Source organism: Corythoichthys intestinalis, chromosome 4 (assembly GCF_030265065.1).
Source record: "Corythoichthys intestinalis isolate RoL2023-P3 chromosome 4, ASM3026506v1, whole genome shotgun sequence".
Taxonomy (NCBI): domain Eukaryota; kingdom Metazoa; phylum Chordata; class Actinopteri; order Syngnathiformes; family Syngnathidae; genus Corythoichthys; species Corythoichthys intestinalis.
The window spans coordinates 55333371-55358394 of NC_080398.1; the positions used below are offsets into that span (position 1 = coordinate 55333371).

Consider the following 25024-nt stretch of genomic DNA (forward strand, 5'->3'; position numbering starts at 1 on the left):
GGCAGAAATTTTATTCCTTGGAATTGGAACGACTCAAAGTAAATCTGTTTCGGGATGGAAAAAATGTATCCCGTTGTAGGGCTGGGCGATATGGCCTTAACCCTTTAAGGTCTGGGCCTATTTTGTCTGATTTTGCATGCCTTTGAAGTTGCCTTTATATTTCAAAGACAGAATTGTTTACGATGGCCTGGTTTGGTCCCTTTTTTTGTGACACCTTGAACTTCATGTCCAAACTGTTGTTTCCTTCACTGACCAATTATAAATCATAATTTTGGGCCTAAAAAGACCAAAAATTCCAAAATCGTTTTGTCAAAATTTTTAATATTGATGTCCAATTGACAACCAAACATGCGTAACGAACCGTTTTGAAACTTTGTAATATTTATTCAACATGTTAGGATGAACATTCAACCAAAAAAATTTAGAATAAATAGTCTTTTATTTGACAATTCAACATAAACAACAGGTATAGCCATAGGCGTTTTTTGCATTTATACATGCTCTAGTCAAAACAGGTTATATACAGCAGACCAAACAGTGAAGAACAGTGAAAAAAATATACCATCTAACACAAAAAGTGTTTAGAGGCCATCTCTTTATGAGTTTAGGTATTGCGGCCCATCACCTGATGAAAACTATGTACACACAATCAAGCTTCTTGAACACACATTTATATACACAAATTGAGAAGACTGATTGTGGGAAAAAATATATATATATAACATTGGGGAAAAAAGTATTTTCAAAAATATTTACAATAAACAAGTTAAAGTTTTTTCAGGCATGCCACTCCGAAAAGCAGTTTCGTCCTGGAATTAGACACAGGGCTACATCACAGCCCACACTTCCATGGGGTGTCGGTCCTCTTTCCACCCTTCCATTTTCATTTCACTTTACTTTCATTGTCACTATAAATGTACATGAAACAAAAGTCAGTATTTATGAAAATAATAAAGTATAAAATAAAAATATATACAGCAATAAATAATAATGGAAATCTATATGTATGACAATAGAAAGAATACCGTAGCTGAATATGTGCTACATCCCTAATCTTCATATAGAAAGAAGACCACAAATTATACTTTGATCTGATATGCACATTTTATTATTACATACACAAACACGCACTTATATTGCATCAAAATTAACTTTGTCTTGCAATATCAAAAGAAACTTTTACAGCATTAAAAAAAAAAAAAAAAAAAAAAAGTGAGTTGGCTTACCCCTGCTCGTCGATGGCGTCACCCACGTGTTCAAATCCGTCACTATCTTCACTCGAGGACTCTTCCGAGGAAGACGATGATGACGAATTTGGACCACCCTCTTCCTCAAGTTGATCAAAAAGCACAATTGCTTGCGCTAAATTTAGTTTTCCGTTCATCCTCAAAGTCACACAAAGTCGCTCGCCCGCTTGCTTGATTCAAACGGCCGTCGCTCGCCCCCTCGCTGCGTCAGAACACTCCTGCCTCTTGTTCGGTGGAACCTCGCACGGCAGTTATATTTATAAAAAAATAAAACGCATTTTGTGCTTCCACTGTGACTTCGAAAGGGTTCGTTTGATTTGTGTTTTTTTCATGGAGCTTCCGTTTTGAAAAAGGACAAGAAATTATGGAAATATAGACATAAACAAATGATCCATGCAGCGTTTTAATGTTTTTTTGAGAGGACAATAAAACTATAAAACTTAAATGACAATATCTCACGTTTTAGTTGGTCGATTGACTTCAAATAACAACGAGAGTAAACCGCAACTTCCGCACTTTAAAACGAGACCAACCAACGGCATGTGGGTGACGTAATTAAAACGCAAGGGTGCTTCAAAGACGACGTGCGCTGAGGACGCGCCGGCGCGTCCTTCGACTCTCAAGGGTTAAGTACGTATCATGGGAAATTGAGCAGATTTACCTCAATAACGATAAATGACGATATATTCGCCTCAGCGGACAGTTATATAATTTGAAAATCTGAATCAATGCATGAAATACAAATTAACTGTTCTCGCTGATTTATTTACAGGCTTTCAATTTAACATAAAGTGGGGAGAACAAGTATTTGATACACTGCCGATTTTGCTGGTTTTCCTGCTTGCAAGCCATGTAGAGGTCTGTAATTTGTATCATAAGTTCAACTGTGAGGGACGGAATCTTAATACAAAAATCCAGAAAATTTAAATAATAAATTTGTATTTAACTGCATGAAATAAGTATTTGATACATTACCAACTAGTAAATATTTTGGCTCTTAGTTCTTTTTTAAGAACCCCTCCTGTTCTCCACTCATTACCGGAAGTAACTGCACCTGTTTGAACTTGTTACCTGTAGAAAAGACACCTGTTCATATGCACAAACAAACAAACTTCAACCTCTCCACAATGGCCAAGACCAAAGATCTGTGTAAGGACATCAGGGATAAAATAATAGACCTGCACAAGGCTGGGATCGGCTACAGGAAAATAAGCAAGCAGCTTGGTGAGAAGGTAACAACTGTTGGAGCAATTATTAGAAAATAGAAGAAGTTCAAGTTGTAGGTCAATCTGCCTCGTTCTGGGGCTCCATGCAAGATCTCACCTCGTGGGGCATCACTGATCATGAGGAAGGTTAAGGGATCAGCCCATAACTACACGGCAGGACCTGGTCAATGACCTGAAGAGAGCTTGAACCACAGTCTCGAAGAAAAAACCATCGGAAACACATTACGCCGTCATGGATTAAAATCCTACAGCGCACGCAAGGTCACGCTGCTGAAGCCAGTGCATGTCCAGACACGTCTGAAGTTTGCCACTGACCATCTGGATGATCCAGAGGAGCAATGGGAGATGGTCATGTGGTCGGATGAGACCAAAATGGAACTTTTTGGTCTAAACTCGGCTCGTCGTGTTCGGAGGAAAAAGAAGGATGAGTACAACCCCAAGAACACCATCCCAACCGTGAAACATGGAGGAGGAAAAATCATTTTTTGGGGCTTCTTCTCTGCCAAGGGTACAGGACGACTGCACCGTATTGAGGGGAGGATGTATGGGGCTATGTATCGCCAGATCTTTGCTGACAATCTCCTTCCTTCAGTGAGAGCCCTGAATATGGGTCGTGGCTGGGTCTTCCAGCATGGCAACGACCCAAAGCACACAGCCAAGGCAACCAAAGAGTGGCTCCGTAAGAAGCTTCTTAAGGTCCTGGAGTGGCCTAGCCAGTCACAAGATCTGAACCCGATAGAAAATCTATGGAGGGAGCTGAAAGTCCATGTTGCCCGGCAGCAGCCCCGAAACCTGAACCTGTACCAAATATTAAGTTCGATTTTTGTGATGTATCAAATACTTATTTCATGCAATTAAATGCAAATTTATTATTTAAAAATCATACACCGTAATTTTCGTTTTTTTTGTATTAGATTCCGTCCCTCACAGCTGAAGAGAACCTATGATACAAATTACAGACCTCTACATGCTTTGCAAGTGGGAAAACCAGCAAAATCGGCAGTGTATCAAATACTTGTTCTCCCCTCTGTATTTAACAATTGTACATGCAGTCTAAACATTAAGTATATACTAATGTCTTGTAATCAATAAGAATTCAAGTATGAACATTTATAACAGCTTGTATGACTTGAACAATGTACAGCATTATAAAAATCAATAAGACGACTCTGCAAACATGTCGTTCTAACACAAATGATTTACAGCTTTAACAGTACACTTCACACAGACAACTTATTGTTAATGGCTGCTGTGACATAATTGCTCAACACAATTGTATACTTCAAGGTTTCGGCTCCAAATTATTTTTTAAAGAGTTTTTCAACCTTTTATGAGTCACAACACAGTTTTTACATTGGAAAAACTCTCGCGGCACACTACACCTAAATGCTCCAAAATTACTTTCTGTAATGTGGATATTTATAAAATTTCTCAGTATTTATACTTACTTATTGTCAAACGTGAGCCTGTTAAGATGAACACAAAGCCGAAAAACTGGCAGGAATCTTCTTCAAAAGCGCTGTCTCTCTTTTTATTTCTATATATATATATATATATTTTTTTTTAGCAGTTAGGCTTGGAAAAACTCAGAATTATCTGACAGGGGGACTTAAGTAATGTCTTTAACCACATCAGGGCTGGTCATCTAACTGACAATGGCTTTGATGGCAGGTAGTATTAACGTCTCTGCCACAGTTTGGGACTTCTTGGATTTAACAACAAGCTCAGCAACAAACTGGCTTTCAGGGCTTTCTTATTTTCCTTTGTAGTTTTTCTCAAAAAAGTTGCCTGTTTCTCTGTTTTCACAAAGGCAAACAAAATAGTCTATCGACTTGTTTTGAAGCGACGGGTGTTTCGTTTGGAGAAGACGTTTAAGCTTGCTTAGCACTGTAGCGCTAAATAGCTGCTCGTGTTGCGTTCAAGAACTGCTTGGATTTCTAGCAATCAAACACTTTGCTGTCCTCAATAATGTGTTGGAAATAAGACAGGGCGAGGATTGAGGGTTGTCACATATGGATAAAATGGAAAGGACAATTTTGTGTACATATATCGACACTTGACGGGTCTAATCAAATGATGTACAGTAGACTTGCTGGGGTCCACATTGTCACGGACAGTAAGGTGGCTGATGGCTAGAAATCCGAGCACTTCTTGAACGTGACGAGAGCAGAACCTCGCTAATCTGCACACAACAGAGAACTTTTTTTGTACTTCTTCTTTCTGACTGCAACTCGCCCGACGACGAGAAAAAAAAAAGCAACATTGGATAATTTCTCGCGGCACACCTTACGATCTCTCACATCACACTAGCCGTGGCACAACGGTTGAAAAACACTTTTAATACATGCATGCACACATACATTCCCCCCACACACATTAACGCAATATTGCTCTTTAGCCAACAAACTATTTAAGATTTTATGATGGCAGTAATGACACAGAATAAAGCAAGCACATACAGAAAAATAGCTGTGGCCATTAAACGGTATATCATAGGCTTCACTGTTGGATTATAATTTATGATGAATGCTTTACCATCATAAAAGATATCAAAGAAATCCCACACACACATACAGATACAAAAATGTCACGACATACTATACAAAAATGTCACAACATACTACTTGCTAGATGCAGTCCGTGCCCAATCCACTCATTAAGTTCTGCCGTTTCGACAAGGTTAGAGCCACTATCAGACTCCATCACGTTCATTTGTGGCGTCAGCCGCTAGCGTTAGCCTGTGGCCTGGCTACCAGTAGAAAGCTCTGAAAGCACCCTCTCCTGAAATCGTTAGAACCAGGGAGGAAAGCGGGTGAAAGTCCGTCTGGAGGCTGCCAAGAGTCTACTTAATGCCGGGTGACATTTAGTGAGTTAAGTAAGTATATTGAAAAGTAAGTTTGGCGAAGCTCCCTTAAGCCAGACTCCATCACGTTTGCTTGTAGCGTTAGCTGCTAGTATTAGCCGCTAGCGTTAGCCTACCGGGCTTCTGTTTATTTGAGTGCCTGATAACCACGTGACTTCGTACGTAAGCATATTGACTGCTTTCTCAAAGGGGAATGAACATAGCCGAACAACACAGTCAAAGCGGGATGAAAAGACTGTTTTCATGTTTTATTAAATTACCTAATTAACGACATAGTCTGAATGATGTCGGTCATCATGAAAAATTTCGGTAACGGTAAATTTTCAGTATACTGCCTGGTAGGCCTGAACAATATTGGAAATAACTATTGCTACGGTTTTGGGGGGGGTTGCGATTTTATATTGCGATATTAAGAAAAAAAAAAAATTACATATATATTTAAAAAAAAAATTAAAAAAAATCACTAGATGATTTGAATAGCTGTTTGGAAAGACTGTGGATGACTCACAATGACCAGTGTACAGTGATCCCTTATTTTTCGTGGTTATGGGGACCGCAATAAGTGAAAAATCGCGAAGTTGCGCTCCCTGCCCCCCCAATTTTTATTTTTTTTGTGTGTGTGCTCAATGTATTTATTCAGATTTAGCATTGGAAAGAGATACATATTAGGCATGTTTTTTTCTCACTTTTTCCCCAAAGTATGATTTTTAAAAATATATATAATGTATTAATAAATGGTTTTAAGCACTTCAAATGTAAAAATTATGATCATCAGTTTTAAACATAACTGTCCAACCAAATCATTTTTGAACAAGAATAAAGTACTGTAGTAGAAAAATGCTTGGCTTTATTAAATACTTCTGTTTATCTACCTTAGCTGTGACTCTTAGTGGACATGTAGAAATTACAAACTCCTCATGATCACTTCTGGCATTTAATTTATATGTCTCAAACGTCTCCACACAAACACACACACACCCACACACACCCACACACACATTCATTCTAAAGCGGGTTCTTTGCAGAAACTGTTTAACAAGTTCAACGATGATTGACAGCTGCTGCGCTGTGACGTCCGCTTCTTTGGCAAGATTAAAGATACCAGCATCGTTAACTTTAATAAGCAAGTGCTGCAGTGACTGTGAGGTTCAAAGAGCGTGTGAGGCTCTGCGCAGAGCAGAAAGCAGGGCGTATGTGGATTAAAAAAAAACAAAAAACTATCGCACGTCCTTGCGATGGGACTATTGTGCACGCACACATCGCGATGGTGATGTTTAAACGATATATCCTTCATGCTTACCGCCCGGCTCCATCCCGTTAACAGGTGGCAGGTAATCGTCCTTGTATCCACACAGAATGACAGCTCAGTCAATAGAACCGACTGAGTGACTGTATTCCAAAAGGTTATCGATACCCTGCCAGGAATTGATAAATAATTTTGAAAAATTGTCACTGTTTGGAAAAAAGGAACCAACAGGTTGCCAACAAACTTGATTGTTCGTTCATTTGCCCCTCACAATCATAATTAATTTGACGTTTCGTAACGTCAGTGGCACTGAATCCGTAGCTAACCAGAAATGGCCCAAAATCAATAAAGACGTACCAAAAAACAATGGAAATGACCTAATATGCTCCAAAATAAACTCATTGGCTTCCATTGACGTCCTCAGACGTCCAATCCATTTGAAGTGGATTCGTTCAATCAGTAGCCACGTTTACATGCTGACTTTTGTTCATACCGATTCAAATCATTCCGAATGGAAATTTCAGATCAGCTGTTTACATGTCACTTCATCTATTCCGATCCAGCGTTTACATGTGACTGCCTTTATTCCGAAAGGACGTTTGACAACTGCCGTCTGACATGCGCAGATTAATCAAAACAAAGCTTCACGTTGCAAAACATGAGATCGATCGTCGGAGTGCTGCTGTTTTAACTTTAACCCACTTGTTGTGTTTGTGGGGTCATATCCGCTTCTGCTGTTTTGCTCTTTTGCCTTGTAGTAGCCGGTTTTCCACCGGTTTCTAATCTGGTCAACGCTCTGGTCTATTCCGGCTTCGTGTAACCACTCGTGAACTTTTTTAAATAGTTCACTGTTCCTCGTTTTACGCCCGTCTAAGCGAGCAATTATATTCAATTCTTTTAAAGTTTGAATTAAATACAATCTTTCTGCCGGACTCCAATTAGGTGCGCTGTGATTGGAAGCCATGTTGCAAGTGACGTTACTTACGTCACAAAGTGACGTCACCACGTCACTACGGAGCATGTGCAGAAAGAACGCAACCAGACACCATTCCGCTTCCCTATTTACATGATACAATTTTATTTCTAATCGGTTTGGGAAAAGGAATATTCCACCCCTGTGAATCGGATTGAAATTCCATTCGGTTTGGGCCTGTTCATTCCGAATGAGGTGTTTAAATGGAACACATTTATTCGGTTTGAACAAATATTCCGATTGTAATTGGAATATTTGGCTCCATGTAAACGTGGCAACTGACACCCTCCCACTTCCAATTGTTTGGACTTCTCCTAGTTATAATCTCATTTCGATTCACAGCAGAAGGTTGAAAAGAGTTTTTCTGGCTATTAGTTGTACAATATCGTAGAATGATTTCCTGACACATGAATCAATAATTGTATAGCCATATCATGAGATGGTCGTTACTGTGATCCTTTTATCGCAAATCTTATCATGAGGTAACCAGAAGGGACTCGTGACGCGAGTCACAAACGACTGAATGACTCGTTCAGTCATGTGACTAAAGTGGTACAGACACCGACACGAGGGTTGCTCTGTGAGCTTCACACGCGTGCGCTGACACATCTGTGTTGCCGGGCCCGTCATTACTGAGTATGCTTATTCGATAGCTTGCTGAATACATCCTGTGTGTTGCTGCTTAATGTGTTATAGGTCACGTTTCTGCAAAAATAATTCTTTATTCTGTTCATCTAGACAAAGAAGTCCAAGAAGAAGGCCAAACAGGCGGCGAAGGAGACTGTTGGAACAGCTGTCGGAAAGGAGCCGGAGGAAGGTAAAGTAGAATGGAATTGTAAACACAAAAATATTTTTATGGATTGTGGGTGACTGAGTGAAATTGTTTTAATTTAGCCTGACGTTCTGATCGTCTCACATGCTTTTCCACCTAATGTCATATTGGTTTAAACTGTCCAAGAGATATCAATTTAGCAGTGTTAGTTATTTTATGTAGCACATAATTTTGTTTCTAACCTAAGCATTTATGTGCAAACTGTAAGACCATTTATTAAAAACAATTGTGTAGGCATGTGCTGGTACGAGATATTTACGGTAAGATAACCTTAAGCAAAAATACCACGGTTTCACAGTATCATGGTATTGCAATTATAGCTCTAAAATGAGTTATTTTGAGATGTATGGGTTAAAAAAATCAATTGAATGGTAAATGGTGTTATACTTGTATAGCGCTTTTCCACCTTTCAAGGTGCTCAAAGTGCTTTACACTACATTGCCATCTACCTAACAGGATTTAAAAATTTTTCACAACATATTTCCATATTTGGAACATCAACATGAATATATTAAAATAGATAAATAAGAAATATTTTAAACAAAATTTAAATGAATACAATTTAAAGACTAAGCCCACAGCCATGGCTCAAGTTGCTCAACATTAGAACAAGAACCCTTGGTAATATACAGTAGAACTGGACATAAACAATATGTGCTCGAGTTGATTTTATGCAAAACGCATACCACTATTATTAATGTTAATTAGTTGAATATGAATGGAAAGCGAGAATAGGAGACAGAGCGCGTGTGTATGACGCGTATCATTATTTACATATTAAACACACACACACCTGCCATCCTTCAACACAAAGTCGCGAGAGAGGAAAAAATACCCCAGGCTGTATTCTGAAAATGTTAACATTGAACAGATATTTACAATAGCGGAAACTACAAAAGTAGGCTAATGGTAGAGCGGAAACTAGTTAGCCGTCTTGACATGCTAACTACCCATGCTATCTGCCTATTTAACAAACTTTCGTTATAGTATTTGTTTTAACATCGCTAGACACACTAAAACTGCTGGCGTGAACTCTCTTAGCTGGTGGAAAACGTTCATGACAGCGTTTACTTACCTTATATTTAGTCTAACGTGACCGATGATGGTAACTTAAATGTGAAATCATGTTGGCGCGCCTGCTGTCCTTCCTACTCTGAGCTACCACCGTCTGTTTCTTTTCAGTAGCCGAAATACTACCATACTAGTGACTTTGTATTTTTTGAGGGGGGGAAAGCCGAGATGTAGTTTCAACACCTTCAGCCATTGTGTCTATTCTACATCTTAGCGATAGACACAGGACAGCAACAACCGTAGATGGAGGGGTTAGTGCTTTGCTGCCGCTCAAAGCCACGGATTTCTCGTTGCATTTTGGGACATAATAAATAGCTAATACTGTACTACAGTATGAGGAAAATTTTAGTGGTTTTGAAACTGTGATGTGTTCATACCACGGTAAACCTTGAAACCGGTAACCGGCACATGCCTACAATTTTGGTAACATCTTCAACCAAGCCCATAACTCTGACGTCAGATGAGTACTCACCATTGAAATTAATTGCAGTTGTAATAAAGCTATGAACTGTCCTCTAATAAAGTGGGGATGACCTAATAGGAGAAAGGCCTCTGAGTTTAAAAAAAACAACAACAAAAAAACAACAAAAAAACCCCTCAAAATTAGGGATGTCCTGATAGCATATTTTTGCATTTGAATCCCATTCACCTGATTTCAAGTCCCGATTTGATGCCGAAAAGTTTATAATTTTGTTTCTTTTGGCATTGCGATTGTCATTCCGGATTATTTTGTTAGTTTTTAGTAGGGATGTACCTGATACGATCACATGACCGGAAATTGGGCCATCGGGTGAAGAGGAACAGGTTTTTAACTTAAAAATTGGCATTCATTTTCAATAATACATTTTTTGGAAAAAATTGTTAAATAGCCAATTGCTTTTCAAATGTCCTCTTCAAAACCTGTGGGATGTGAAACACCTGCGCTCTGCTACACTCCAAACTTCAGAAACTCTAAAGTGTTGGTAAAATGTGCTGTTCAGTTATTCAGAGCGCCACTCTCACCAAGTGGTTGTCATACAGTTTGTACACCCTCATAATACAAATTCTAGTTTACAAATGAATCAAGCTCTCGAAAAAGCACAAGGTTTTCAAATCACATGAGACTCCAGTCCATTTAAACAGCTTTTAACATTGTGAAAGTAATCACATCTAGAGACAAGCATTGCACCATTCAACCAATTTTTTTCTAAACCTTTGAAATATGATGCACACATTTACCACTGCTGTAATTCGACCAAAACACGGTTATGGGGTTTCTTCTTTCGTCTGAACTATTGCTGCAGCGATTAATCGATTACCTCGAGTAATTCAATTAGAAAAAATGGGAATATGCTTATTGAACGATTTAAGGGCTTTTTGAAATAAGTGCATTTTACAGCATTCTTTTGTTGTACTTAGATCCCCATCCATTTGAGGCTAAGCTAAGGTATTTTGATTTAGTTTTAAATGCATTTATTCTTGTGAAATGAAAGTGCAATTCTGCATCGTTTGAAGAAATATTCAGGAATTTTAATTTTGCATTCGCATTTAATACTTTTGAAAATGCTATTTTAGTAAGCCAATATAAATGTTATTGCAGGCATAAACACTTGTTTCTTTGTTTGACATCTAAAATTAATTCTGCAAGAGATTTAATGTTCGGAATCAGGTTACTCGATTATTTGAACTAAACGATTACCTAAATAATCGATGGCTGCAGCACTAGTCTGAGCCTACACAGAAAAAAACTAGCCTAAAATATTTTTTTTCTAAAAACGTGTTTGCAAGCCCAGCACTATAAAATAGGTGCCAGTCTGATACTATTTTTTTGTATTTGTTTGTACTTGTTCAGTTATTCTGACGGTATTAAAACCTTAAGCCAAAATAAAGAGATGTGGGCTTAAAAAAACAAAAAAAGACTTTATTCCATTGTACAGGATTATTATTTTTCGATACATATTGGCAAATTGGAACATAAGTATAATGTTAAGTTAAAATAAATAAATAAAAATATATTTTAAATAAAATGAAAATAAATGCAGTCCTTTAGGTGAACCTAAACCCACAGCTCAACGTTATCACCATCAGAACAATTTTCCATAAAAAGCACATGTGTATGACTTGTGTCATGTTTACATTATACACACACATTCTTTTTCAACACAGTTGCCAGAGAGGAAAAAAAACACGTTTTACCACCGCTAGACACACTAAACACGCTGGAGTTAACTCGTAGCTGGTGGGAAACGTTCATGAGTGTTTACTAACCTTTAATTTTGTATAAATGCGAAATCATATTGAAGGTATTGCCTCCTCGGCAGCCTCCATCCGCAAACATGTTTTACATGTCGGTTGGCCCTCCTCTAAGCTGCGGCCATCTGTAACTTTTCTGTAGCCGAAGTATTCCAATACAAGCGATTTCATTTTATTCGATTGGGGGGGCAAGTTTCTCCTCCTCCAGCCCTCGTGTAACACAACACTGACACTGAGAAACAACCAGTGGGGGAGGGTTGAATCTTACAGCTGCAAGCAAGGGATTTCTCCATGCATTTTTGGATATAAAAAACTAATACCTTAGGGACGGTATGACCTAAAATTTTTGCGGTTTTGAAACCTTGACGTTTTCATACCACGGTATACCTTGAAACCGGTAATGTCGAGTTCATTGTATGGCTTAAAATGTATCATGATCGTAAGTGACCAACAGCACACTTGATTCTTATTTATTAGTCAAGTTGTGGCTCTCAAAAACCTGTCAGTAAAGTAGCAAGCTCTACCACTGTATATATTATGATTGTAATTTACCGTTTTATAGAGACATCATAATACTTTGTGAAGGCAGATTTGGTGGAAGGAGGTATTTGTAGTTCGTTCATTAGATAGACTGGACGGCGGTATTTAATTAATCTGCTTAAGATTGCAATTTATTGCACATTTCAGGTACATGGGAGACTAAGGTCAGTAACAAGGAAAAGCGTGAACAGCGCAAGAAGGACAAAAGTGATGGCTCTGCCAGTCCTGGTGGTGGTGGTGGCGGCGGCGGTGGCACTCCTGTGAGCATTACTCCAGAGCAACGCAAGACATCAGCAGCTACTCCACCTCCCACCCGGAAGAAGAAAAAAGGTATTTTTATGAAGCTTCATAAAGTTCCACAGTACTAAGTACAACATTATTAATAATTATTCATTTTATTGACATTACTCAATCCCTTTGCAGTCGAGCCATCCAAAGTGACAGCAGAAAAAGTTACCGCCGCTGTGACTCATGGTAATTATTTGTGAACTTCATCTTGATACTGGCATCGCATTTATGGGTCAAGCTTTAATAAAGTCTACGTTGTTGTCAATAACTTGATCGATGTCTACGGGGCTGACTACCAAGCATGTCTTTGTTGGTATCAGTTAACAGCGAGGCACCAGTAGTAGCGGCAGGTGTGGCTGACAGTCAAGCAGTGAAGGTTCCTCAACCTGTTGCTCCAAAGACTAAAGGCTCGTGGACAGCACCAAGAGAACCAGCACCACTATGGAAGACTGACATTGATGGTAAAGGAAACTCCTTGTTTAAGAAATCATGAAAATGGATTAATAATACAGTAATCCATCTCTGGTACAATCATCCCAATTTTTCCTTAATTTGACTTGATTGATATGTAACAAGTAACCACAGTAGGTTGGATTAGAACGATTCTTTGGGTGACTTTAAAAGGGGCAAACTATGATAAATGCCTCGCTGTATCATGGTAAAAATAGTGAATGCACAACTGACACCTAATGCTGTGACTGGAGTTCAAATAGTGTTGCAGATGGTGTCGGATTCCCCTGACAAGTGAGCTGAGCTCTCACTGACTGATGAGGTCAGACACTGAGCTTATTGCAATGGCAAACGTCTTGCTCGCAAGTTGTCATCGTCGTGTAGACCATCCCGAAATAGGCCTAATTAATAAATTGAATTAGTGTTGTCTTTCAGCATAAGATGTACAGTTTGGCCACTGTTAAATGAAAAAGAACAGTTGTAATTTTCATAAGGCTTTCAAGTATTAAGGAATAACAAAAATAATCATCTGCTCTTTTCTCTGCAGACAGGGCATTTTCTTATTAGAAAAGGTGATACAAACCAGGGAGGCGTCATATGTGCACATAACTTTTCAGATAATAGTTTATAGTGCCGGTAGTGGTGGCGAAGCCTCATAAGGCTCTACACACAAGTTAGTGTTCCATGTACCAACGAATGTATTTTCTGCTAAAAGTCAAAATTATATTGTATTGGATCTTATTTTCTGCTTGTCATTGACATTTACAATGGATTACTATGGACGAGGGATCTCCAATTTTGGCTTGTAAATCCCTCAACATGGCAAGCGGATATTTGCATGTTTAATTTCAGACACCGGGACTTGTGTCTGACTTATCATCCCTTGGCTATCAGATGTACTTTGTATTCCAATATTTTATGATTTACAAATTGAGCACTGGCGGAGCCACAGGGTTTATATTTCTGTCAAACCGCAGCAACATCTGAACTGCTTTCCGATGTAATCACATGGTAAAAGTGACCTGCGATGTCAACAATTTAGCTCCTCCTATAATTGAAGTAGGGCTGAACGATATTGGGGGGGGAAATGACATTGCGACTTTTTTGGGGATTGCGATATGTATTGCAATATTAAAACTAGAAAAATTTCCAGCAGATGACTTGAATTGCTGTTTGGGAAGACTTTGGTGGACTCACCATGTTTTTCTATCAGTGTCCAGTGATCCCTCGTTTTTCGCCGATAATGGGGACCAGAACCCGCCGTGATAAGTGAAAAACTGCAAAGTAGCGCACCACTCCCAATTTATTTTTTTGGGTGCAATGTATTTACTCAGATTTAGTATTGGAAAGAGATACATGTTTTTTTCACTTTTTTTCCCCAAATTATAATTAAACAAATCTATATATAAATTTTATATAAATTTTAAAGTGTTTTTAAGCACTTAAAATGTAATAATTATAAGTTTTAAACATGTTACCGTCCCACTGAATTATTTAAAAAAAAGAAAAAAGTAGAAAAATGCTTGGCTTCATTAAAGTGCATGTGACACGAAAAAGCATGTTTATTTCATAATACACGCGGTATTTTATGCCCCTGAATGATATGGACCGCTTGGATGTGTGTGGAAGCGATCAATATATTTTAGTTTTTTGAATCCCGCGCCATGAAAATGAGTGACTTCCGGCTTCGGTCTTGCATTGAGGAGGAGGGCGCTGTGACGTGTACGGTAGAAGACGTCCTCTTCACTATACAGTGTACTGTTGTGTATGAGGACAAAGGATTCAGCTGATTTTGTGGATTAATAGGTTTATTTTTCGCATCACGCCAGCCAAACGGCTGCAGAAAAATCATTCTGTATGAGGGAGAGGCGTATGCGCCTTTTTGGAGTTTCAAAAGGTTCCTTTTCACCGTGGATATTTACTGTGGGACCATTGGACTTACGAGAAAGTGAGTAAACATCTTGTTTTGTATTATGTCAAATACGAATACAGCGATTACAAAGTAAACACTACAAACTTCCTTTAAATAAAGGACTATTTACGTTTGATCATTGATAGGCATGTAAAAAGCTCTCCTCATGCTCATTAGCAGCACGTTAGCTGCACAACAACTCCAGCCACCCTCCTCCGGGGAACGAACTGTAAATTGCTCTCCGCCGGGCGGTTTGCCGATCCACGAAGACAATCGGCAACCGGGTCGTAATGTCAAATAATCCAGGCTAGTTATGTGTGATTTTCCGCTTCAAAGACTTTGAAACATCACTCTGTTCGGGTTAGCATGTCGGCTAGCTGTCACGCCGCTTGGTTTGTTTACATTCTCTGAAGCCGGGGAAGGGAAATGACATATGTCCGATTTAGGTGTCATAAAATATCGTTCGGGAGGTGCGACAGTAAAGGTGAAGTCGACAGTTTTGACCATTATGGAGTAATTTTGCCATGTTGTCCTGAATAAATGCATTTTTATTATTTCATATTCCATTCAGCACAAGACTGTTATTTGTCATGACCATGCCATTTATTTAGCAATTGGGGAAAATACTTGGATAAAAAGAATATCCTGTAAAAATATTGAAGTAAAGAGACAGAAACAATGACATTTTGCCGCTCTCTTCGTTGCGTTTTCCTCGTTGTGAATAGTTCCCCCTCGACAGGCTGACTGGTCCTTCTCAAGCCATTTATATAGATATTGGGGAAAAATACTTGGATAAAAAGAATATCCTGTAAAAATATTGGAGTAGAGAGACTGAAACAATGACATTTTGCGGCTCTCTTCGTGCGTTTTCCTCGTTCTGAATAATTCCCCCTCAATGGGCTGAATAGTAAAACCGATGAACCCAGTCTACCGCTGACGTCATCCACCTGTTGGGGACGCTAAAGCCCTATAATGGTAGGCGTGGCTAACCGGCAGATTAAAAGACTAATTTCTCGTCCTCTGCACTTTGCTAAATTGTTGTATATAGTCGAATCGTCTCAAAATATGATTCTAATTCACATAATAATGCCATTTAAGACTTTTTTTCTCGTGTCGTATGCTCTTTAAATCCTTCATTGAGTGCGTCCACTCAATCCGCTCAAGCTGCTCACTTACACACAAAATGAGTTGCCACAGCAACTGTTTAACAAGTTAAACGATGATTGACGCATGCAGCACTTTGAAGTTTGTTACTCTGGCAAGATCAAACCCAAACATCTGTCAAACATCGTTAAGTTAAATAAGCAACTCCAGTGCACTGCCTGACTAATAAAGAGAGGGAGGAGGAGTGAGACTACGTGATCAGCTCGGGACAGCTCATCTTTTATATAGGTATACACTCACCGGCCACTTTATTAGGTACACCTGTCCAACTGCTCGTTAACACTTAATTTCTAATCAGCCAATCAGATGGCGGCAACTCAGTGCATTTAGGCATGTAGACATGGTTTAAAGGAATCTCCTGCAGTTCAAACCGAGCATCAGTATGGGGAAGAAAGGTGATTTCAGTGACTTTGAACGTGGCATGGTTGTTGGTGCCAGAAGGGCTGGTCTGAGTAGTTCAGAAACTGCTGATCTACTGGGATTTTCACACACAACCATCTCTAGGGTTTACAGAGAATGATCCGAAAAAGAAAAAATATCCAGTGAGCGGCAGTTCTGTGGGTGGAAATGCCTTGTTGATGCCAGAGGTCAGAGGAGAATGGCCAGACTGGTTCGAGCTGATTGAAAGGCAACAGTGACTCAAATAACCACCCATTACAACCAAGGTCGGCAGAAGAGCATCTCTGAACGCACAGTACGTCGAACTTTGAGGCAGATGGGCTACAGCAGCAGAAGACCATGCTGGGTGCCACTCCTTTCAGCTAAGAACAGGAAACTGAGGCTACAATTTGCACAAGCTCATTGAAATTGGACAATAGAAGATTGGAAAAACGTTGCCTGGTCTGATGAGTCTCGATTTCTGCTGCGACATTCGGATGGTAGGGTCAGAATTTGGCGTCAACAACATGAAAGCATGGATCCATCCTGCCTTGTATCAACGGTTCAGGCTGGTGGTGGTGGTCTGCACCAACTGTGTGATACCATGTCAATATGGACCAAACTCTCTGAGGAATGCTTCCAGCACCTTGTTGAATCTATGCCATGAAGAATTGAGGCAGTTCTGAAGGCAAAAGGGGGTCCAACCTGTTACTCGCATGGTGTACCTAATAAAGTGGCCGGTGAGTGTGTGTGTGTGTGTGTGTGTGTGTGTGTATATATATATATAATGTTTTTTAATTGGGAAAAAAAAATCCGCCACTGACTGAGGTCGTGAATTTTGAAGCACGAAGTAGCGAGGGATCACTGTATTGCATTCAGTATTTTATTAGGTTGTTCTTCCTGTGTTTCCCCCTTGTTTTTCTCATATATCCTTGTATTCTTAATTTTTTTTAAATTTTATATTCTTTAAATAATTATTCTTGATTTTTAAAAATGTTATTTTAATTTTTGTGATTTTTTTTTTTTTTAAATTCACATTATAGATTTAAGGTACTTCAAAGTATTCATGTATTCAAACGTAAAGTGCAAAAAAAATTGCAAAACCGCGATATATGATTGTATCATATAATAGCTTTTAATCCAGGCTAAGGGGGTTTATCTGTGAATAATGAAGATTGCTGTAAGGCAGGGGTCCCCAAACTTTTTTCTGTGAGGGCCACATACGTTTTCCCTTCTCTGAGGGGCCGGGGTCAGTTTGTAACAGAAAAAGTGTGACGATTGCAGGAGTGCCTAAATGTAAAAATGTTTTTCAGAAAGCCACAATCAAATAACCCTTTCTGGATTCTTTACGGAACAAAAGTAAATAAAATAAAAATAATAATATAATATAATAATAACACTATTAATTAGATGATAACCAAATAACCCTCTCTGGGTTCTTCACAGAAAAAAGCTAGGAAATAAAATAACACTTTTGGGGGGGGATTTAAATGCTTTTTGGTATTGTTCAGGGGGCTGGACCAAATATTGAGGCGGGCCGCATCCGGCCCGCGCGACGTTGTTGGGGACCTCTACTGTAAGGGATTCATGAGGCCATGTCTCTGCACAATTGCTGCTTTTATGAAGCAAAACAAAAGTTTACGTGTTCAAAAAAATGAATAATCCCACATCCTGTGATAGGACTATTGTGCATGCGTACGTCGTGATGGCGATGTTCAAACGATTTATTGTGCAAGCCTAAATTGAAGTAAACCTAGATACACGGTTCAAAGCTTTGGCAAATCTCATACAATTAAAAGAACCATTTTATTTTGTAGATTCATGGACTGTGATCGATAGGGTTCCAGCTGATATGGTTTCCTTCACTAAACTAGGAGTTGGCACAGCTGGTAAGTACGTTTGCGGCGTGTCGTCACTTGAAGGAACAGCAGTCTCATGGTGTGTTTTGTGTTTAGATGCACAGTTGGTGGACAACGCACCATGGCTGAGTCAGCCCCAGGTCGATGATGAGTGGTCCGGATTGAGTAAGAATTTCCAACCATTTTCCAAAATCCAATAAGAATTCTCTCCGTTGCATACTCACTGCAGTTGTTTTCTGACTCCAATTCAGATGGTGGTTCAGCAGATCTTAGCTCTGACTGGAATGCCCCAGCTGAAGTTTGGGGCAACTATGAAGAACCCATGCTTCAGCAGCCTCCAAGTGAGCCAGCGAAACCAAATCTACTGAGTGGAGCTGCTGTAAGTTAAAACTATGACATTGTAGAACGACAAAATCTTATCGTAGAGGGTTCTGGTACTAGTGGTTGTTCCTCATTACTGACTCTCCGCAGCTTATGTCCCATTACATTACAAAAACCCCATTTAATTCAAAAAACGAATCAAAATTCCAATTTATTTAAGGTTAACAGTGCTTGCTTTTTATGATTTCTGGCAGATGTTAAGGTAGTATTGCTGTTATATTTTAATCACATTAAATGTAGCAAATTTTTGCAACTGGCTTCTTCGGTTTAAATAATTGCACTTTGTGTAACTCCTCTTAGCCTTCTCAAATATTTCTGTGTTTTTCTGATAAATTTAACTAAAATTACTGATCCATGCAACCAAGGATTTCAAAAATAAAAATCTCAAATTAGGGGTGCGCAAACCTTTTCATACCACTGTAACTGTTGTTCGATTTAATACCACTAGTTGTTAATTGTTGTCAAACCTAAAAATCCAACACCGGTATCAAACCTGTACTGACTTATGCTGTCGTGGGGTGGACATTATTGCTAATTTGTTTGTTTTCGACATAAAATAAACTATAAAAAATAAGAGAACAACAACTGAAGTTATAGAACAAGTGCCAAACGAATATCCCATATAAATAAAAATAAATTGAAATGAGCCAAAATGTCTGTAAGAGTCTCAGGAGGAGTTACACATTTACACTCGTTACCTCAATAAGCCACTAAGGGACGGCCAAAGTAGTGATCCCTTGCTACTTCGCGCCCTCAGTCCATCGCGGATTTTTTTAAAATTAAAAAAATAAATAAATAAAAAATACAGATGAGCGTTCCCGAGTTGATCGCATAGTCTCACTCTCACTGCCTCCCTTCCTCTCCCTGCTCTTTGTTTGTCAAGCACGTCACCGGATTTGCTTATTAAAGTTAACGATGTTGACAGATGTTTGTGTTTGATCATACCAGAGCCACAGACTTCAATAGCACAGCATACGTCAATCATCGTTTAACTTGTTAAGCAGTTGTTGTGGCAACTCGTGTGTAAGTAAGCAGTTTATCGCGGCGGGTTTTGGTCCCCATTAACTGCAAAAAACGAGGGATGACTGTATACCAATACAGGCAGGCAGTCATAGGACATGCCAATGCAATTACAATTCCCGAGATGCATTTTGCTGGGCTTTTGTTCAGATGTTTGATTATAATTATGCGTTCTCTTAGTGACTATTTTTATCTGGTAATGCAGCCGTTATATGAAATGAGTTTATAAATCTTTAATTTTAAAAAATTTGATTCATTTTATTTGTGTCCCATAAGTTATTAGGGCCTGTCCCTAATTTGACAAATCCCAAACATAGTTTGGAAACATCTAAAGGTCACTCTAAGCATAGTTGCTGTGGTAAAATGTGATTAGCCTATGCGCAAAGGCTGCAAAACCTTCATTTATAATTCAGCATACATATTGGTGCAAAACTGCTACCAATATTAGTTGAACTGCTTAAATCAGCAGATGTTTTTGGGTTAACAATATTATTGGATATCTCTAGTTTTTATCTTCTTTAGCCAAGTCTAAAGTCATATTTAAATAATACCATGAGGATCTTTGTATGTGTCCATAGTACTCCATACTGTTTATTTTTTTATAGGTCAGGGGTTTTTTCCCCCCCAATTTCCTACCTTGTCATTTTAAACACGACCAGCAGGTGGCGGAATCATGCCAGGCCTTTGTTGTTTTTGTGCCCTTTGGTTGAAAATGTGCAGCTCTTGCACTAAATCAACAAAATCCTAAAATCTCAGCTTCCTTTGTCTACAGTATGATATAATATGATGTGTGTCCCTTTTTCACCTCCTAGTTTTTCTTTATTACTGTTTTAAATTCTGATTTATGAACAATGCAGAATCTAATGTATTGTTTTGTCAGGATGATGACGATGAAAAGGATACTGGAGAGTCTGCTGCTGATGGAGCTGCAAAAAGTAAAAAGAAGAGGAAGAAAAAGAAAAAGGCACCAGAGGAGGGAGAAACAGGCCAGGTGACTTGATACTAGTAATCCTTATCACTCACGTATGTGAATACCGTAGTAGTAAATGTGGCTGGAAATGAACGAATGTCTATTGTTTCCATTCATGCCATACAAAAATATTGGTCTAAAAATGTCACTGCCATGATGCTATCTAACGTGGGTTGAAATGGTTTGAGTTCCAGTGATGATTTTTGAGTTCCAGTGATGATTCTTAACAAACTTCTAGGGTTCCCTCGGGTCCTTAAAAAGTCTTAAAATGTCTTGAATTTTAAATCCGGATAATCAAGGTCTTAAATTTAATGGGAAATTGTAGTAGGTATTATAGCTGTACCGTTTCTGTTCATTTATCAAAAAGTAGAAGATATTTCTTCCATTGGCATAAAAGGTGATTCAATAAAGTTTATTGTATCCCGTTAGTAGAAATCAAAGAAAATGAGACTTTTTATTTCACTATTTGCTCATGGACAATTTAAGACTGCCTGATGAGTTAATTACTTTGTCTACTTTCCCCATATTTTTGTAATCTATATATTGTCTTTATAATTTTATGGCACATTGAAATTTACTTCTCAAACATTGCCTGTAGTGTTAAAAGGATTTCAAAAACAAAGACCGCTTGAGGATTTCATTTTTCATTACTTCTTGTGGGAACATTTGTTTTGGAATTGAAACAACTCAAAAGCGTCACAGAGCAGGTTGGGTTCAACTTTGGAGTTTTGTACTTTTTTCCACAGGAAACATGTCATTTCAGTGGATCACATTTTCATCAAGCTCACGAACTCATTCTAACAGCCTGCAATTTTTTCCTGCTTAGACTGAAATGCCAGAGAAAAATGTCGAACCTCCAGTCCCATTGAAGGAAGAGAAGGAGGCGTCAACAACAACGAAGAAGAAGAAGAAACAGAAGCAGCAGCCACCGCCTACTCAAGAGCATTCTGCTGCTGCCGTGGTTAGTACTGCTGTTGACATATTGGGCCATTGTTATGACACAGTAGAATTCATGTGAACTTTTTCCCCTCGTGTGTTATTGTTTGCATGATAGTTACCCTTGGAGCGACAAGTGAAGGACAGCACGTCTCAAAAACCTCTTTCCACACAAGTGCCACCGAAGCAACCTGAGGCGCATGCCACTGTTCTGATCGACATCCCTGTTCCAACACAACGTTAGTAAAATCGCCTGAGCTCGGGCTGAACGATTTTAAGAAAACATCTCAATTTTTCTGGCTGATATCGATTTTATACTCTATTCCCCATACCTTAGCGCGAGGGAGCGAAGGTTAATACCCCCCCACCCCAATCCAAAAAGATGAAAGACATTCACCGTCCATGGGATGCAATAGTAATAAGGGACTATACAGGGTTTTTAGAATTAATTTAGAATAATTTTCTACTCCATTCATGCTCCCCAAATGCCCTGATGAGTACACAAAGCCCTGTCATTTAAACTAAGACTGCCCTAAAAAGCCCTTTTTCTTTACTTTCAATAGAGATTTCACGGAGCCACTAGATAAAAACACTTTTCTAACGCACTTAAGACTCGCATTTACATTTCTGGGGCTGATTCGATGGGCCAAACGCCCGTTGCTTCATGTTTGTGCTCATACAAGCATGCGCGCCATGCACAAGCTGCAGTTACACTTTAGACTGGAGGTAGCAGTCACGAGTAAAGAAAACTGACAAACTCCATGTAGTCCCTTTAAATACTACAGAATGTTACAATGTTACTTGGGGTTGTAACCAAAGTCCATTTTTGTATTCTTTTCCTTAGTTGAGATTTTGTTGATATTTGAATAATTTACAAATTGTTAATTATTGGTGTATCAAAAACAAAAAAAACAATGATTAATAATTTAGTAATTGCTAGTATTTATTTTTATTGACCAAAGATTGTCACTTGCCCTATAAAGCTAATTTTAAGGCAGTGCTTCTCAATTATTTTCTGTTACAACACCCTTCAGGAAGACATTAACATTTGGCGCACCCCCCCCCCCCCCCCCCAAAAAAAAAAACTGCTACTGTAACAAAAAGACTTTAAAGCGCATCTATTTGCCTGAATTTATGAAAACAAGTCACTTTCAAACTAAACATACACTCAAGGAACATTTTTTACCTTTTGATATTGAAAAAAATACAATTTAATGAAGTCAATAGAAAAAATGATTAGCAACAATAACACTGAGTGCAGTATGCCCATGGGTTAATTTGTGCGGGAACAAGATCCGGCACCTCTTGATTTTGGCCTCCCTGTGTTCCGGGACTTATTTGGGGAGAACACTGACACCTCTCTTGTGTATAGAAAATAATAATAATAATATAAAAACTATTTTTAAAAAAAGTACTGTAATAGCCCGAATGGGGGGGAAGAAGAAGAGTTGTTGATGGCTTTCTCCACTTTATTGTAGCTACAATAAGAAAACAATAAACAAAATAACAGCGGACTGCCGCTACATTCAACTGTGAACTTCTGCTTCTCGCCCGTTCCCCCACTCACTTCCTACTACTCACAGCTCTCCAGTCCCAGCGTCTCTTAAAGGGACTGTGCATAGTGTCTTGTTTTGAGCTTTTTGTTAAAGGTATCGAATACACAACGTGCTGACAACTTTGTTTCTTCATTAACACATAGAGCTAACAGCACGAACACAACTTGTGACTCTCGGCAGGCTGTGCCTCTCTATCTCCTGCATTACGTGACCAAAACAACAGTAATGTTGCGTGCTCTTCAGGGTGCCTCGGAAAACATTATATCAGAATATTACACATAGTTACGGACATTACAGTGTAAAATAAAATAATAATATGCATGAATTCATTTATAGAACACATCCCAAGAATTGCATGTTGTTTATAAAAAAATAATTAACGTCAGTTCAAAGAGTCAGAGATTTATTGATGCACTGAAAAGCTGGACCAACAAATCACGCCCCTGACATTAAAAAAAAAAAAAAAAAAAAAAACTTTTGAAATTTGCGGCATCTGGGGAGCAAGCAGCCAGGATCAAACGGTATTTCAAATGCCAAAAAGACAGTTGCATTTACTGTCTTTTTTCAAAAAGAAGGAAGATGATTCTAAACGAGCCATAAAAGCACAAAGAAAGAAAAAAAAAAAAGAAGTCCCACCGCATGGCTATTGGCCATTTTGTTTTCAGCACCGTTTTCTGCGTATGTTCCAGGACTTGTGCCCGTCTCGCCATCCCTGCGCTGTCATATGTACTTTGCGATCCGGCACCTTATGATTTACAAATTAAGCACTGAATATGCCAAACAATTTGACCGAAAAAACAAACATTAGTAGAAGAGGGACAGTTTTTATTGTTGCTGCAGGCAGTATCAGCTCCTTTGCTACGGTGTGGGGTTATTTTGCACTGAACAACTTGGTATGCCACCTTATATGATGCTAACAGTGCTTGCTAGTTTACTGAATTTTAAAGTATATTTCATAGATTGACTTCTTACGACCTAAGAAAATATATTGGTGGCGACAATACATAAAAAATGTATTTAAATTGAAGAAAAACAATTTTTTAATCACTTTCCATCTTTTTTGTTTCTTTAATCAAGAAAAATCAGAGGAGAGCCAGGCCAAGCTGTCCAAGAAGAAGAAGGCAAGGAGGGAGACATGAGTTTTGCAATTCCATATGCAAAAGACTTGACATCTTGATTATGCAACAACTTTGAAAGAAAGATTTCGGACCTTTGGTCAAGTGGACAGACTTCTTGAATTTGACTGAATTTTAAAAAAAAAAACAAAACAAAAAAAAACACTTTATACAGTCATTAGGTGATGGAAAAGTGAACCTAGAAGCAGCTTAATCTAATGTCATGCTTTGTGAATTAATTTTTAAACATGATTTTGATACTCCGTCTTGTAATTCCATTGATTAAACTAAGTGAAGGAGCTAGTTGTTAGAAATGTAGATGTAATGAAATTGTTGTATCTTTGTGCTGACTATGAGGTTACTCAGCATGACGTGCTGAACTGGCCATCCGTTGAGTTCGGTGTCCATGCAGTGAGCATCATGGAGTGAAAAAAATCAAATTGTAACTTGAACATTTGGATTTAACATTATGTGAACATGTCTACTGTGTATTTTTCATGATATCTGCAGTTTCAGCAAACTGTCCATCTGGTTGATTAACTTGTCTGTTGTACTGAGACTTCTGACCCTTCCAATTTTTACAATATACTAGATGCTCTTTTGCCAGCACCATGTTGGAGAAGACGCACCATGTCCTCAACTTCTTTCTGACTTTACAGCTGTAGTTGATATCCTCATCTAAAGGCTTTTGTAAAGAAAGACAACGATGAATAAAATGTTTGTAATAAAAGCAACACAAAAGCCATATGTTGAAAGACCAAATAA

At 38.6% G+C, this 25024-nt stretch overlaps 1 protein-coding gene across 1 annotated transcript in view; it reads left to right on the top strand.

Moving 5' to 3' along the window:
* Positions 1 to 25024, top strand: part of LOC130914945 (protein LYRIC-like) — a 29447-nt gene extending 4423 nt beyond the window's left edge. The window contains exons 3-13 of the mRNA XM_057834549.1: positions 8294 to 8372; positions 12378 to 12560; positions 12654 to 12704; positions 12839 to 12979; positions 18240 to 18311; positions 18378 to 18446; positions 18533 to 18660; positions 20563 to 20673; positions 21479 to 21613; positions 21707 to 21827; positions 24222 to 25024. Of these exons, the coding sequence (XP_057690532.1) occupies positions 8294 to 8372; positions 12378 to 12560; positions 12654 to 12704; positions 12839 to 12979; positions 18240 to 18311; positions 18378 to 18446; positions 18533 to 18660; positions 20563 to 20673; positions 21479 to 21613; positions 21707 to 21827; positions 24222 to 24283 (1152 nt within the window). The 3' untranslated portion in view covers positions 24284 to 25024. The remainder of the gene's footprint in view (positions 1 to 8293; positions 8373 to 12377; positions 12561 to 12653; positions 12705 to 12838; positions 12980 to 18239; positions 18312 to 18377; positions 18447 to 18532; positions 18661 to 20562; positions 20674 to 21478; positions 21614 to 21706; positions 21828 to 24221) is intronic.